We start from the raw sequence: 12,479 nt of genomic DNA, 5'->3' as shown, positions 1-12,479 counted from the left end.
AATGCGTTGGATGAGGTTTTTTGTTTGTTTTTGCACATGTTTTTATGAAGAATGTGAATATATTACAAGGAATTTTAATCCCAAAGTGCTAGACTAGACGATCTTAAGATTTATCAAACTGCATGAACCACTGTTATAAATGTGACGCATTTCAAGACTGTCTAGTGTTACATTTGATAAATATGCCCCAATGTGTTGCATAGGGATGAACTGAATTTCACATTTAAAAACTGTGTAATATAAGGGGCATGATGCTTTTTCCCCAGTTATACCCTGCACTATAACTGATATTTCTGTGGCATTTTTTTTCTACCTAAAGGCATTGTCTGTTAGAAAATGTTATTTTTCCTTAGGGTTGCAGGCTTTTATCAAATACCAAACTGAGCTATTGCTCACTCTCACCTGCCTCAGCGTCCCTGCTCCTCTCTCTTTTTGATATGTTGCAAAGGTGACATCACATCTACAGCGCAAGTGAAAGCTGCAGCCAATCACTGGGCTCAACGAGCATTCTGATTATAGATGTGCAACCTATCAATAAAGACTGGCGCAAAGGCCAAAGGTGACACTGGGCCTGGGGAGGGTGGGTAATAGCTCCTTTTGTTATTTTATAGGTCAGATGGAAAGATACAATTTCAAAACAGGCAACCCCTTTTGATGTAAATATGCTAAAAAAAATTGGGCCTGCCATAAAAATAGTGACTAACCATAAACTATTTGGCTCGTGTTTTCTGAGGGGACTGACTTGGTATTACAGAGACGCTGCCACAGACAAACACTTCATTGACTACCTCTATTTTCTCTCTAGTTTGCAGTGACATGTATGTGTGCACAGCTGGAGAGGACTGGACAACAAATTGGTATAACAGAAGGAGAAGTATTAGTAATGATATTATATTGTGGAGAGGGGGCAAAATTGCAATATTACACAATGTCTTGTACACAGCAAATAATTCCATTACATAAGTCTACATTACAACATCATATGCCCGCTTCCAAATTTCTGGGGATCACCCAGCGATATTGTCACCGGTGTGTCAGAAGTGACAGACAGTCGCCCTGAAGTTGGTTGCAGGAGATCTCTATGTTTGGCATTACAGACACCTTCTTAGAGACTGTCTCTCTAGGACCCAGCAGCTACCTTACTCTGGCTAATTAACACCCTGCTGTCGGCTAGAGGGAGGTGCCAGCGATACTCATTACCCTTTGTGAAGGCTCGGAGAAAGTGCATTACTTCATCCTCTCTGGAGCTTTGAGGACAAGTGTTTATCTCTATGAAGTCAACTAAAAACTAAGCTATCTTCCCTTGTTTGTTCCCCTTGTTGTCTTTTGTGGTCTGTGGGGATGGACTAGCGCTCACCCCCTCTCTTCCCTAGCCAGGGTTAACGCCAGGGAAAGACAGAGCGAGGTTCGCGCGCGGTGATTGGTGAAGAGCCAATATAGGGACGTTAATGGAGACAGGGTGATACTAGATCAGCCTAGGAGGTCTCCACTCCCCCCTTTCCCTAGAGTCTGGGCTCCCTTTTCCTCTACCCTTTGTGTTGCACTAAGTCTTTCCCACACCTTGCGTGACAGATATTCTACATTAGTGACAGAAGGACATAGGCTTCTGGCCAATCATGGCAGGTGCGATAAAGTATTCTGAAAATTCAGTGATAGGATAGTCATGGTCCTTCACCTGCTTCCTTGCTTGGTTTATCCTATGGTCCATGATGATTGCCATTTTTAGTCCATCGTCCATTTGGATGTCTGGTATTGCAGCTTATCCCCATTCAATTGAAATAAGCTGCAAAAATTGATAGCCCTTAGACAGCAAAAGTGCCATTTCTGGTGAAAAAATAATATAAGCCTTCTTCCTACTTTTCTACCTGCTTCTCAGTAGTCATCACTTACTCAAAGGGCTGCAACACAGTCATTTGACCAGGAAAGGCTATAGAAGCTTATGTGGGTCAAGAGTAAAAGAAAAAAAATGTGTAGTTACTTTAGAGTCAACGTGGGGGAAGGACTAGTTTTCCTTAAAGTGACCAGCTGAGTATGGAATCTTACAGGCAATGCTCCATGGGAAAAAATGTGCAAATTACCTCTACACTCCCTGACAGAAGTTATGTCGCTTTTCCATGTTATGTAAATAAAAGCTTATAACCTGACGTTAAATTCATCCATTGGTTTTATAAATTACTCTTTTGAAAGCTGAAACCCTCCCAAATTTGGTTTAGGGTAAGAAAATAATTTGGCATCAATGCTGAAATATTGATCATTTAATGAACACAGAATGGTCAGATTTTGGCAAGACAAAAGTTTTGTCGCCCACAGAAAGTAATGTGATATTCAAACAAATAATTATCTCAAAATACAAATATATGTTGCATAACATTGATGAATGAAGTTGTTGTGCTATTAGAGTCATATTTAATATTTTGTGTGACTTCCATGAGCTTGAAGGGCTGCATCCATGCGGTTCAACAATGATTCATACAATTTATTAATGAAGTCATCAGGAATAGCAGAGAATGCCGTCTTACATGCCTCCCAGAGTTCATCTAGATTCTTTGGTTTTGTCTTCCAAGCTTCCTCTTTCATCCTACCCCAAACATGCTGAATGATGTTCATGTCTGGTGACTAGGCTGGCCAGTCCTTGAGCACCTTGATCTTTTTTGCCTGGAGGAACTTTGTTGGAGAGATGGATGTATGAGATGGAGCACCATCCTGCTGCAGAATTTGACCCCTTTTATGATTTGGAATGTAAGAGGTAGCTAATACTTCTTGATATTTTAGGCTATTGATATTGCCTTCCACCTTGCAAATGTTTCGCACACCCCCATACTGAATGTAACCCCAGACCATGATCTTTCCACCACCAAATGTAACTGTTTTCTGGGTGTATTTTGGATCCATACGGGCTCCAGTAGGTCTCCTGCAGTATTTGCAGCGGCTGTGGTGTAATTCTACTGAAGATTCATCAGAGAAATCCACCTTCTGCCACTTTTCCAGCGTCCATCTGTTTAGCAGGCTGTGGGACTTTGCAAATGCCATACGGTTTTTTATTTGCCTTTAGTTTAGTGCTGGCTTCTGGGCACTGATTCGACCATGGAGGCTATTTCGAGACAGAATCCTACAAACTGCTCTAGTTGACACAGGGACTTGAGGTGACCAGGCCTGTTGGAGCTCTGCTGCAGTGGAAGAGGGGCTTGCTTTGGATTTTCTAATCAACAAACGTTCCTCCTGAGCAGTTGTCTTTTGGGGTCTGCCGGACCTGGGCTTGTCAAACACATCTCCAGTCTCTTCAAATCTTTTTTTAATTCTTTGTACTTGACGCTGAGACACATTAAAGGTGCTAGTCACCTCTGCAGTGGATCTGGTCTTCAGCCTCTTGATAATCAAGGCTTTGGTTGCAGGGTGGATTTTTGGCATGTTGTCAGAGCTCAAGTTGCAGTTCAAGTGAAGGTCTGGGGTGCTGGGTTTCTTTTTATACACACCCACTAATTAACCGATCATTTACTGAGCACTGGTGAGGATATAAACTAGGATTGGGTGCATTATATGACCAGGCAACAAAACTTTTGTCTTGCCAAAATCTGACCATTCTGTGTTCATGAAATGATCAATATTTCAGCATTGATGCCAATTTATATTCTTAACCTAAACCAAATTTGGGAGGGTTTCAGCTTTCAAAAGAGTAATTTATAAAACCAATGGATGAATTTAACGTCAAGTTATAAGCTTTTATTTACATAACATGGATAAGCGACATAACTTCTGTCAGGGAGTGTAGTGCAAAACAATAACAGACTCACAATCTAGCTTCTAGAAGGGGTGGTTACTAGTGATGAGCGAGCATTCTTGCCACTGCTCGATACTCGATCGAGCACCGGGGTGCTTGGGCACGCTTGTTACTCAATGTAGTATGGAGTGCTCGAGCGCCATGATCGACTCCCTGGACCGCATGGTTTGCGTCTGTTAGACAGCCAATAAACATACAGGGATTGCCTGCCATACACCGCAATGCCGTAGCCATGTTGGTTACTGGCATTACTGTGATTGGCCAGCCGCATTGCGTCATTGGGTTTATAGAAGACCCAGTGACTTGATGCTCGCCTCACTGTCCTCTAGAAGCAGTTCAGAGAGAGTTGTTATAGGAGGGAGAACTTAGATTAATGTCGACCCCTTTCCCCCCCTAAATATTATAAAGTTGTACCCTTTAGTGCATTTCATGTGGCACTAAAGGGTATTTTTAACCTTTTTAAACCTATTAAATAGATAATAAAGAAAAAAAAGTATGTGGGGTCCTTCCTATTTTTAATAGCCAGCCAAGGTAAAGCAGACAGGCTGGGAAGGTCAATGGATATTGGCCCCTTCCCAGTCTAAAATTACCAGCCAGTAGCGGCCCCAGAATTGGTGCATCAATTAGATGACATCAACCCCAAAAAATATTACCCCGATTGCCACCGCACCAGGGCAATCGGGAAGAGCCGGGCAAAGCGCCAGAATCGGGGCATCTAATGTGATGCGCCAATTCTGGGGTGGCTATGGGCTGGTATTTTTAGGCATGGAAGAGCCAAATAGCCATGAACCTCCCCAGCATGATAATATCATCCCCCAGCTGTCTGCTTTACCTTGGCTGGTTATTAAAAATGACGGGGGGATGGACATCTTCCCCATGTTGTTCCCATTTCATTTGAGCACTGTTTCCATCCATTTCAGCAATTTTCCTGCCCCCCCAGGGCTGTTAGGGTCTCCTGGAAAAATGCTCGAGTTTCCCATTGACTTCCATTATACTTGTAACTCATGTCGAGCACATCCAAGTGTCTGACCTGGTCGATTCGAATACTGAGCACTAGAGCATTTTAGTGCTCGCTCATCACTAGTGGTTACCTTATAAGGGAATAGTCAGACGGCTGTATAACTCGGACGAAGATCTCAATACAATGCTAGGACTGGCCGTTGGCTCTTCTGACCCGACCGTATGTAACATGTATTTCTATGTAGCTGTCACGCTTGAGTTGGGAGAGCCGATGGCCAGTCCGACGATGGCAGCCATCTGATTCTTCCCTAACATTGACCCTTTAAGGAGTCTTGCAATATGGCCCGGAATAAATGCCAAGTGCCAAGCAAGAATCTTATCTACTGGCAGTTTTGGGGTGTTTACCTCTCATCAGAGCAGAGTCTGGTAACAGGATGGGTGCGATGCTGGTTCTTTCCCCACTTTGCCTCAGTGACGTCGCACTCATCCAGCCGAACTCTGCTTTACACTGATGAGGGGCAAACCCTGCAAAACAGGCTGTCTGTAGATTACTTTCTGGCTTTGAACCATAAGCTCTCCCCTGCAGCAGTCCATACTTTGTGCAGGAAACTTTCCTACAACTTACTTTGAATGCAAAGTGCTTGATAGTAGAAATTACATCCTTAAACAGTATCTTGGAAGTGAGAGTGTGGCCATGGTAAATGACAGGTTCTCCATCTGCTCCTTCCCAGCAGTCCAGCTCCACACAACGGCAGCCCTCTGTGAACACCCTACAAATGTAAGAGATAATACACCTTAATACCGAAACTGCAAGTGCAATGACACATGCATTCAATAGAGTCACCATTTCACAATAACTCAAGACTGAAACATTTCATAATTTCTATATGGACCTTCGTATCAAGTTTGTCATGTCTTTTGCTAAATTCACTGTCAGCCTGGTGATATAATTACAACTAAAAATACAAAAGAGTATCAAAAGGGAAGCAAATACCACAGTGTTAATTAATGACATTTACTGACCACCTTTATCAATGATAAAGCAGATCTCTATTATGGGGGAGTCGCAGAAGAGCAACCCAGATTTATAAAAAAGTCTGCTGACTCCATTCTCTCAATGGTCAATAACATCACTTTTGACCTATGGTATCAATATCATACCTGCTGCCGGCACATGCAATTAGCGCTGATTTTGGAAACTAAGTTCTTTCTTTAGAGTATTTGAATGCAGAATGTGGGTGGAAATTTGCTGATTTTAGGTGTTTAAAGGGAGTCTGTCAGCTCAAAATTACTGTTCAAACCAAGCACAGGCACTTGATTTACTTGTTTGCCTGGCCAAATAGTTCAACGCACCTTTCCACCTACTTGTTTTCCATCAATCTCCTCCCTTCTCTGGTTCCTGTAAAGCCAGAACTGTCAGTCAGGGAAGAGGGGGAAGCGATAGAAAACAAGTAAAGGAAAGGTGTACTGAATTACTTCGCCACGCCTAGTGTTCACCAAGTACCTGTGTTTGGTTTGAACAGTATTTTTCTGCTGAAAGAATCCCTTTCATCTTAACCCCTTAGGCTATGTGCCCACGATGCAGAAATGCTCAGGATTTTTTACTGAGCGTTTCTGCATCTCCCTGGCAGAAAAAACGCATGCGGATTGTACATGCGGATTGTACATGCGTTTTCCTGCCAGGGACATGCGGAAGTGAAGCGTTCTTCACATGCATTTCCGCATGCGGGTTGACAAGCGCTTTCCAAGCAATTTTAGCATCACTTGGAAAGTGCTTATCAACTTGGTCACACTATATAAATCCATGCAGCCGGCATGGATTTATATAGTGTGACCCGAGAGAATGTCAAAAAAAAAAAAAAAAATCTATACTTACCCTCCGATGGCCCCCGGTGTCTTGCTTCGCTCCGTTCTCCCTTGCCGGCAGCGGTACACTGAAGGACCTGCCGACGTCAGCGTCGCGTGACCAGTCACATGACTATGACGTCAGCGCAGGTCCTTCAGTCCATCGCGAACTGCCGGCATGCGAGGAGGAGCGCATCGGGGGCCACCAGAAGGTAAGTATATATTTATTTTTTATTTTATTCTTTTTTTTACAGTTTTCTATGGTACTCAGGTCCAGAGGAGAGTCTCTTCTTCTCTAGACCTGGGTACCATCCGCACATTGGAACGCATGGAATGATAATATACATATACAGGGATGCGTAATCCATGCAATCTAATGCAAGTCAATGGCAGCGAAAACGCAGCACTTCCGCAAAATAATGAGTAGTGCTGCGTTTTTTTCCGCAATGATAATCCGCAGCGGAAATTTACGCAGCATTTGCACAGCACATGCGGATTATCATTGGGGAACATGGCAGACCTTCTACCATGCGTTTTTTAAGCTTTTCTGCAGCGTTTTTGCCGCTGCGGAAACGCTTAAAAAACGCATCGTGGGCACGCAGCCTTAGAGCTGTAACCAGTGTTCACTTTTGCATTTCTGTTTACTCATCACCATCTTCCAAAAGCCATAACTTTTTCATTTTTCTGTCAATAAAACCACATGTAGACTTTTTTTTGTGGGACACGTAGGTTTTAAATGCCTCCAATTACAATTTACAATTTTATTTGTCGTAATACTTACAAAATGAAAACTTTTTTTTTAATTGTTTCGCGTCTCCAAATCTATAATTTACAGCATATTCAGACATCTGTGGGTTATGTATGTGTTCTGTGTTCTTCACGGATAGAACAAGTATATATTATATCCTATGGGGTTGTCCACATGTCTGTGTTTTTTGTGGACTGAGTCTGTTTTTGATCCGAGTCATGAATCAAAATTACTGTTATAAGTCTATGGGTACGGGAAGTTCATGGATTGTATACGGATACCAGCAGTTTGCAATCTGTGTGCTGTCCCTGATTAACATTGCAATGTCTAGGAAAAGGTTTGCAATTTTTCTTTACTTTTTCATATGCGAAAATCACTGATTAAACACTGATGGTAAAAACTGACACACAGACCAAACACTGATGAAACTTGGATCCAAAACACTGAAGAACAACGATCCGAGTTTTTACACTCAAGAAAAATCACGGACGTTTTAATGAAGCCTTAGTTTTTCCATCAGTGTTGCTGCTTGAGGGCTTAATTTTCTAGACCTGGTGTTGTGTAAACTTTTATATTTTGGGGTTTTTTTTATACATTTTAAAAAATGTTAAACCATTTGTTAAACCATTTATTTACAAGTTTTTTAAAGTCCCTCTTGTAATTGGTGACTTTAGTAAACCGGAAGCAAATGGTTGTCAGCTATAAGGACGAAAATTGTGTTTGACACTGTTTTATCCCTTTATGTGTTAGATTTCAACATTTGCTGGGCCAAATATTTTGCATACTTTGTCATGGGTAGTTGAATTTTGCCTAAATTTTCTTTTCCTTTTTATGTGTGTGTTTTAGGTTAAAACATGGCAAAGACAAAGCAAAATTTATCACCAGATGTCAGGGAGCTTATTAATCTGAGAGTGAAGTCAGTTAAAAGCCAAAAAGAGGTAGATATGGAATTCAACTGTTCTCAGAGTCAAGTGTCATGTATATTAAAGAAATAAAAAGAAGGTTATTGAACAGCTGACAAACCTAGAAGTTGATGACTACGGAAAACTTTCTCCAGGGTTGATTACATTATTAAGAAAAAGTCAGTATCTGATGTCCATAAAAGTGCTGTACAGATTTTGCACGAAATGAACGAAGAATATGGGATCAAAGTGAGTCGCCAAACTGCGGTTCGACGGCTAAGAGCAGTAGGGTTGAATACATGAGTTCCAGTCAAGAAGCCTTTCATCTCTGCAAAGAACCGGAAGGTCCGACTTGAGTTTGCCAAAGAACACAGCCAATGGAAAGAGAAAGATTGGTCTAAGGTGTTGTGGTCAGATGAATCCAAGTTCAATCTGTTTGGTAGTGATGGCAAGGACTATATATACCACCCAGTTGGAAAATGTAATGATGTAAGATACCAAACACCTACAGTGAAACATGGTGGAGGAAATGTCATGGTTTTGGGCAGCATTTCTGCATCTGCCATTGGCCCTCTGCATAGAATTGATGGAAATATGATTGCTACCATGTGCAAGGATATACAGTGGGGAAAAAAAGTATTTAGTCAGCCACCAATTGTGCAAGTTCTTCCAATTAAAAAGATGAGAGAGGCCTGTAATTGACATCACTGGTAGACCTCAACTATGAGAGACAAAATGAGAAAACAAATCCTGAAAATCACATTGTCTGATTTGGAAAGAATTTTTTTTTCAAATTTTAGTGGAAAAATTGTATGGAGAATGTAATGCTGCCACATGGTAAAACCAAAGTAGGCAGGGGACACATCAAATTTACCCAAAAATTGGTTAGCAAAGAAAAATGTTCGCCTGTTGCAATGGCCAATCACCTGATGTAAACCCTACAGAGCACCTTTGGGATGAGTTAGGGTGACAAGTTGGGGCCCGTACCCATAGCAATAAAGATGAAGTGTTTGCAGATTTGCAAATGGAATGGAGCAAGATCCTTCAAGATGTCTTGAATACCCTAGTGGCTTCAATGCCCTGTCAGTGTGGTTCAGTAATTAAAGCAAGAGGTTATCTACAAAATACTAAGTTATTGCATTGTAAACAATGAATTACTCTCTATGTTGTGATCAACAAATAGTATTTTCAAAACTTTTGGCAGTCAGTTTAATTAAAAGGCCATACCTATATTCAAAAGCATTTTGGTTAAAATTAAGGTCTTGCATGATGACAACTTCATGCACTTTCATCACCAGGGAAATTGCATCACAATAACCAGACAGAAGTAATCACACTTTAAAAAAAAATGCAAAAATTTTGGTCGCCATTGTATCTTTGCACAGCAAGATATATTTGAAGTTTAGGATACTATGAAAATTGAGTGACAACCCCTGTGGGTATCCTATTTTTTTCTATTTACTGTCTTACCTTGGAGATATGTTAGAAAACCCATCCCTGGCCTATAGCATAAGCCAGATGGTTCTATAAGAGGACATGGACAATTATCTTAAGCTAGGTCTACAATACGAAAAAAACATATCACCCAACGAGCGATTTGATCGAGTGATCAGCAGTCTGTTTGGATTGCAAGATTATCGTGCAGTGAAAATGGACAATGAATATTAGGTTTGATTAAAACCAATGCTAGCCTATAAACTACCGTGAACATCTTCTGTTCAGGGCTTACAGTAGTTTTTATAAATCAGCACATGGGTAATTTTTGGACCTAAGTTTGGTGAAATTTTTGTGGATTTTAAATTTTCTTTATTTAACCAACATTGTGCTTATGTTCTATGTAGATGTGCAGCATCTGAAACAACGGATACTGGAAGCCTGTGCTAGCATTTCTTCTGCGGTGTTGCTATCAGTGTGTCAAGAGTGGGAGAAGAGGGTTGCATTGACAATCCAACACAATGGGCAGCACTTTGAACACATTTTATAAGTGGCCATAAACTTGTAAAAAACTCATGAAAGAATAAAGTTACGTTAAAACCAAGCACACCATTGTTTTTCTTATGAAATTCTCAATAAATCTGATGTGTCACATGACCCTCTTCCCATTGAAAAAAATAAAGGTGGATCCAAAATGGCAGACTTCAAAATGGCCACCATGGTCACCACCCATCTTGAAAAGTTTTCCCCCTCAAATATACTAATGTGCCACAAACAGGAAGTTGATACCACCAACCATTCCCATTTAATTTAGGTGTATCCATATAAATGGCCCACCCCGTACATTTTATAGACTGAAGCCATGGTGGAGATGTCCTCTGGGAATGCCACCACAGGGACCACAAAGTGCCCATAATAGGGTGGAGATTGAAGGAGCTGCCAATGCAATTTTCTGCGTTTCGTAACATGCCTGCAAATAGTTAGACATCACAGATAGACTGCTCCCCTGGAGACTTCCGGATATACAGAATCCAGCTGTTTCAGATTTAGGTCAGGTTTATGTAACGAGGAAACATCTTTAAGAAAGGCGATGATCTTAAAAGTCTCAGAGTAATAGTTAGGCACTAAATCAATATGGGAACATAGATAAAATTTAAAATATCCTAATTGGCTGGTAGTGTATTATATAGATTATGAAATTTCGAGCTATGTTGATGCAAATATCAAGGAGTTGTTGTCTAGTAATTCCATTCCATACTGCGGAGCCATCTTTCCTTAAAACTTGACAATGAGCCATTCCCCTGTTATTTCCCCTAGAATTGTATGACTAAATTGACATCTCCAATTGTCTTGTTATACTGTGATGACATGGTCTATTGACATGGAATGGTTACATCATGTTGTCAATTTATTAGGTACCTATTACTATTATGCTTTTCACATATAGCACTATTATAATACACAGCGCTTTACAGACATAATCATTGCTGTCCCCATTGGGGCTCACAATCTAGATTCCCTATTAGTATGTATTTGGAGTGTGGGAGGAAACCGGAGAGCCCGGAGGAAACCCACGCAAACACGGGGAGAACATACAAACTCCTTACAGATCTTGTCCTTTTTACCTCCATTGTATATCAATACCAATACCACCTGTAGAATTTGGTTTGATCGCTTTGTTAGTTGTACAAACCACCATGAAGATTTACCTTACCTAATATAGGACTCGGTGCTACTTGCCCCCACAAGCTGGTGGTTGGTCAGGTAGGTGTTGTGGGAGCAGGAGATGAAGTAATGGCACAGCGGCTGGCTCATGTCCTGATACACTTTCCTATGTTTCTGGTTGTAGATGTCTCCCTCAGCTGACAGGAGGTACATCATGAATCCCTCTTGCATCATCAGGCCATGTTGCTTGGCTAAAGGGGAAAAAGTCGAGAAAGAAGAGAGGGAATGAAGGAACCGAACATTGGAACTTACTTGGTTAGGGTGAAGTAACATCTAATAGTACCTCAACCCAACTCCATTATCTAATTTATCTAATTTAATGTGATGCACGAAGACTAGAGAACAAGTGCTTAAACCAGTTAAAAGACTAGATGTGAACCTGACAAGTTGGACAGAATGGACTACAAAAGGAGAAGCTGAGCAGAATAATATATAGGTGTGTTGAAAAAGATTCACTACAACTTGTATTTTATTCAATTAATTCCCTGAACTTACTATGCTTAAAGGGGTTTTCCCACAAACAAAAGTTGATTTTAATCAATAGATTTTGGAAAATTAATAACTTCCATAATTGGATGTGTTTAAATAAAATGTTCCTGTGCAGAGATAATCTTATAAATGTGCCCCTGCTGTGCACTGTGTAATAGCTGTGTCTGACCGTGCAGGAACATAGTCTGATCATACCACATCTCCTGGGCAGTGGAGGAAGCAAAAGAGTATACAGACATTACAGCAGGGGATCACAGCTGATTCTTTTTGTGAGGTAAAACATTTCACTGCCCGTTTTTAAACAAAGAAAGAATCATTTGTGATCCCATTCTGTAATATCTGTATAGTCTTTTTCTTCCTCCTCTGTCCAGGAGCTGTGGTATGATCAGACCATGTTCCTGTACAGTGAGACACAGCCATTACACAGTACACAGCAGGGGCACATTTATAAGATTATCTCAGAACAGGAACATTTTATTTAAACACATCCAGTTGTGGAAGTTATTATTAATCCAAGATCTATTGATTAAAATGAATTTTGTTTGTGGGAAAACCCCTAGAGTTCAGTGGGCGGTCCTACTCAGTGATTGACAGCTAT

The 12,479-nt window shown here is 40.9% G+C and overlaps 1 protein-coding gene across 2 annotated transcripts in view; it reads right to left on the bottom strand.

The window, feature by feature from the left end:
• The window catches only part of PLCD3 (phospholipase C delta 3), a 78,327-nt gene that overhangs the window by 17,604 nt on the left and 48,244 nt on the right, over window positions 1-12,479 (bottom strand). For both annotated transcript variants that reach the window (XM_073683180.1, XM_073683181.1), the window contains exons 6-7: window positions 11,382-11,583; window positions 5,364-5,508 (exon numbers count right to left, since the gene is read on the bottom strand). In XM_073683180.1, the coding sequence (XP_073539281.1) occupies window positions 5,364-5,508; window positions 11,382-11,583 (347 nt within the window). The remainder of the gene's footprint in view (window positions 1-5,363; window positions 5,509-11,381; window positions 11,584-12,479) is intronic.

Source organism: Phyllobates terribilis, unplaced genomic scaffold (assembly GCF_046119375.1).
Source record: "Phyllobates terribilis strain yellow unplaced genomic scaffold, ASM4611937v1 Scaffold_5__5_contigs__length_657084704, whole genome shotgun sequence".
Taxonomy (NCBI): Eukaryota; Metazoa; Chordata; class Amphibia; order Anura; family Dendrobatidae; genus Phyllobates; species Phyllobates terribilis.
The sequence above is the reverse complement of the archived record's forward strand: the minus strand, read 5'-3'. Positions and strand labels throughout refer to the sequence as shown.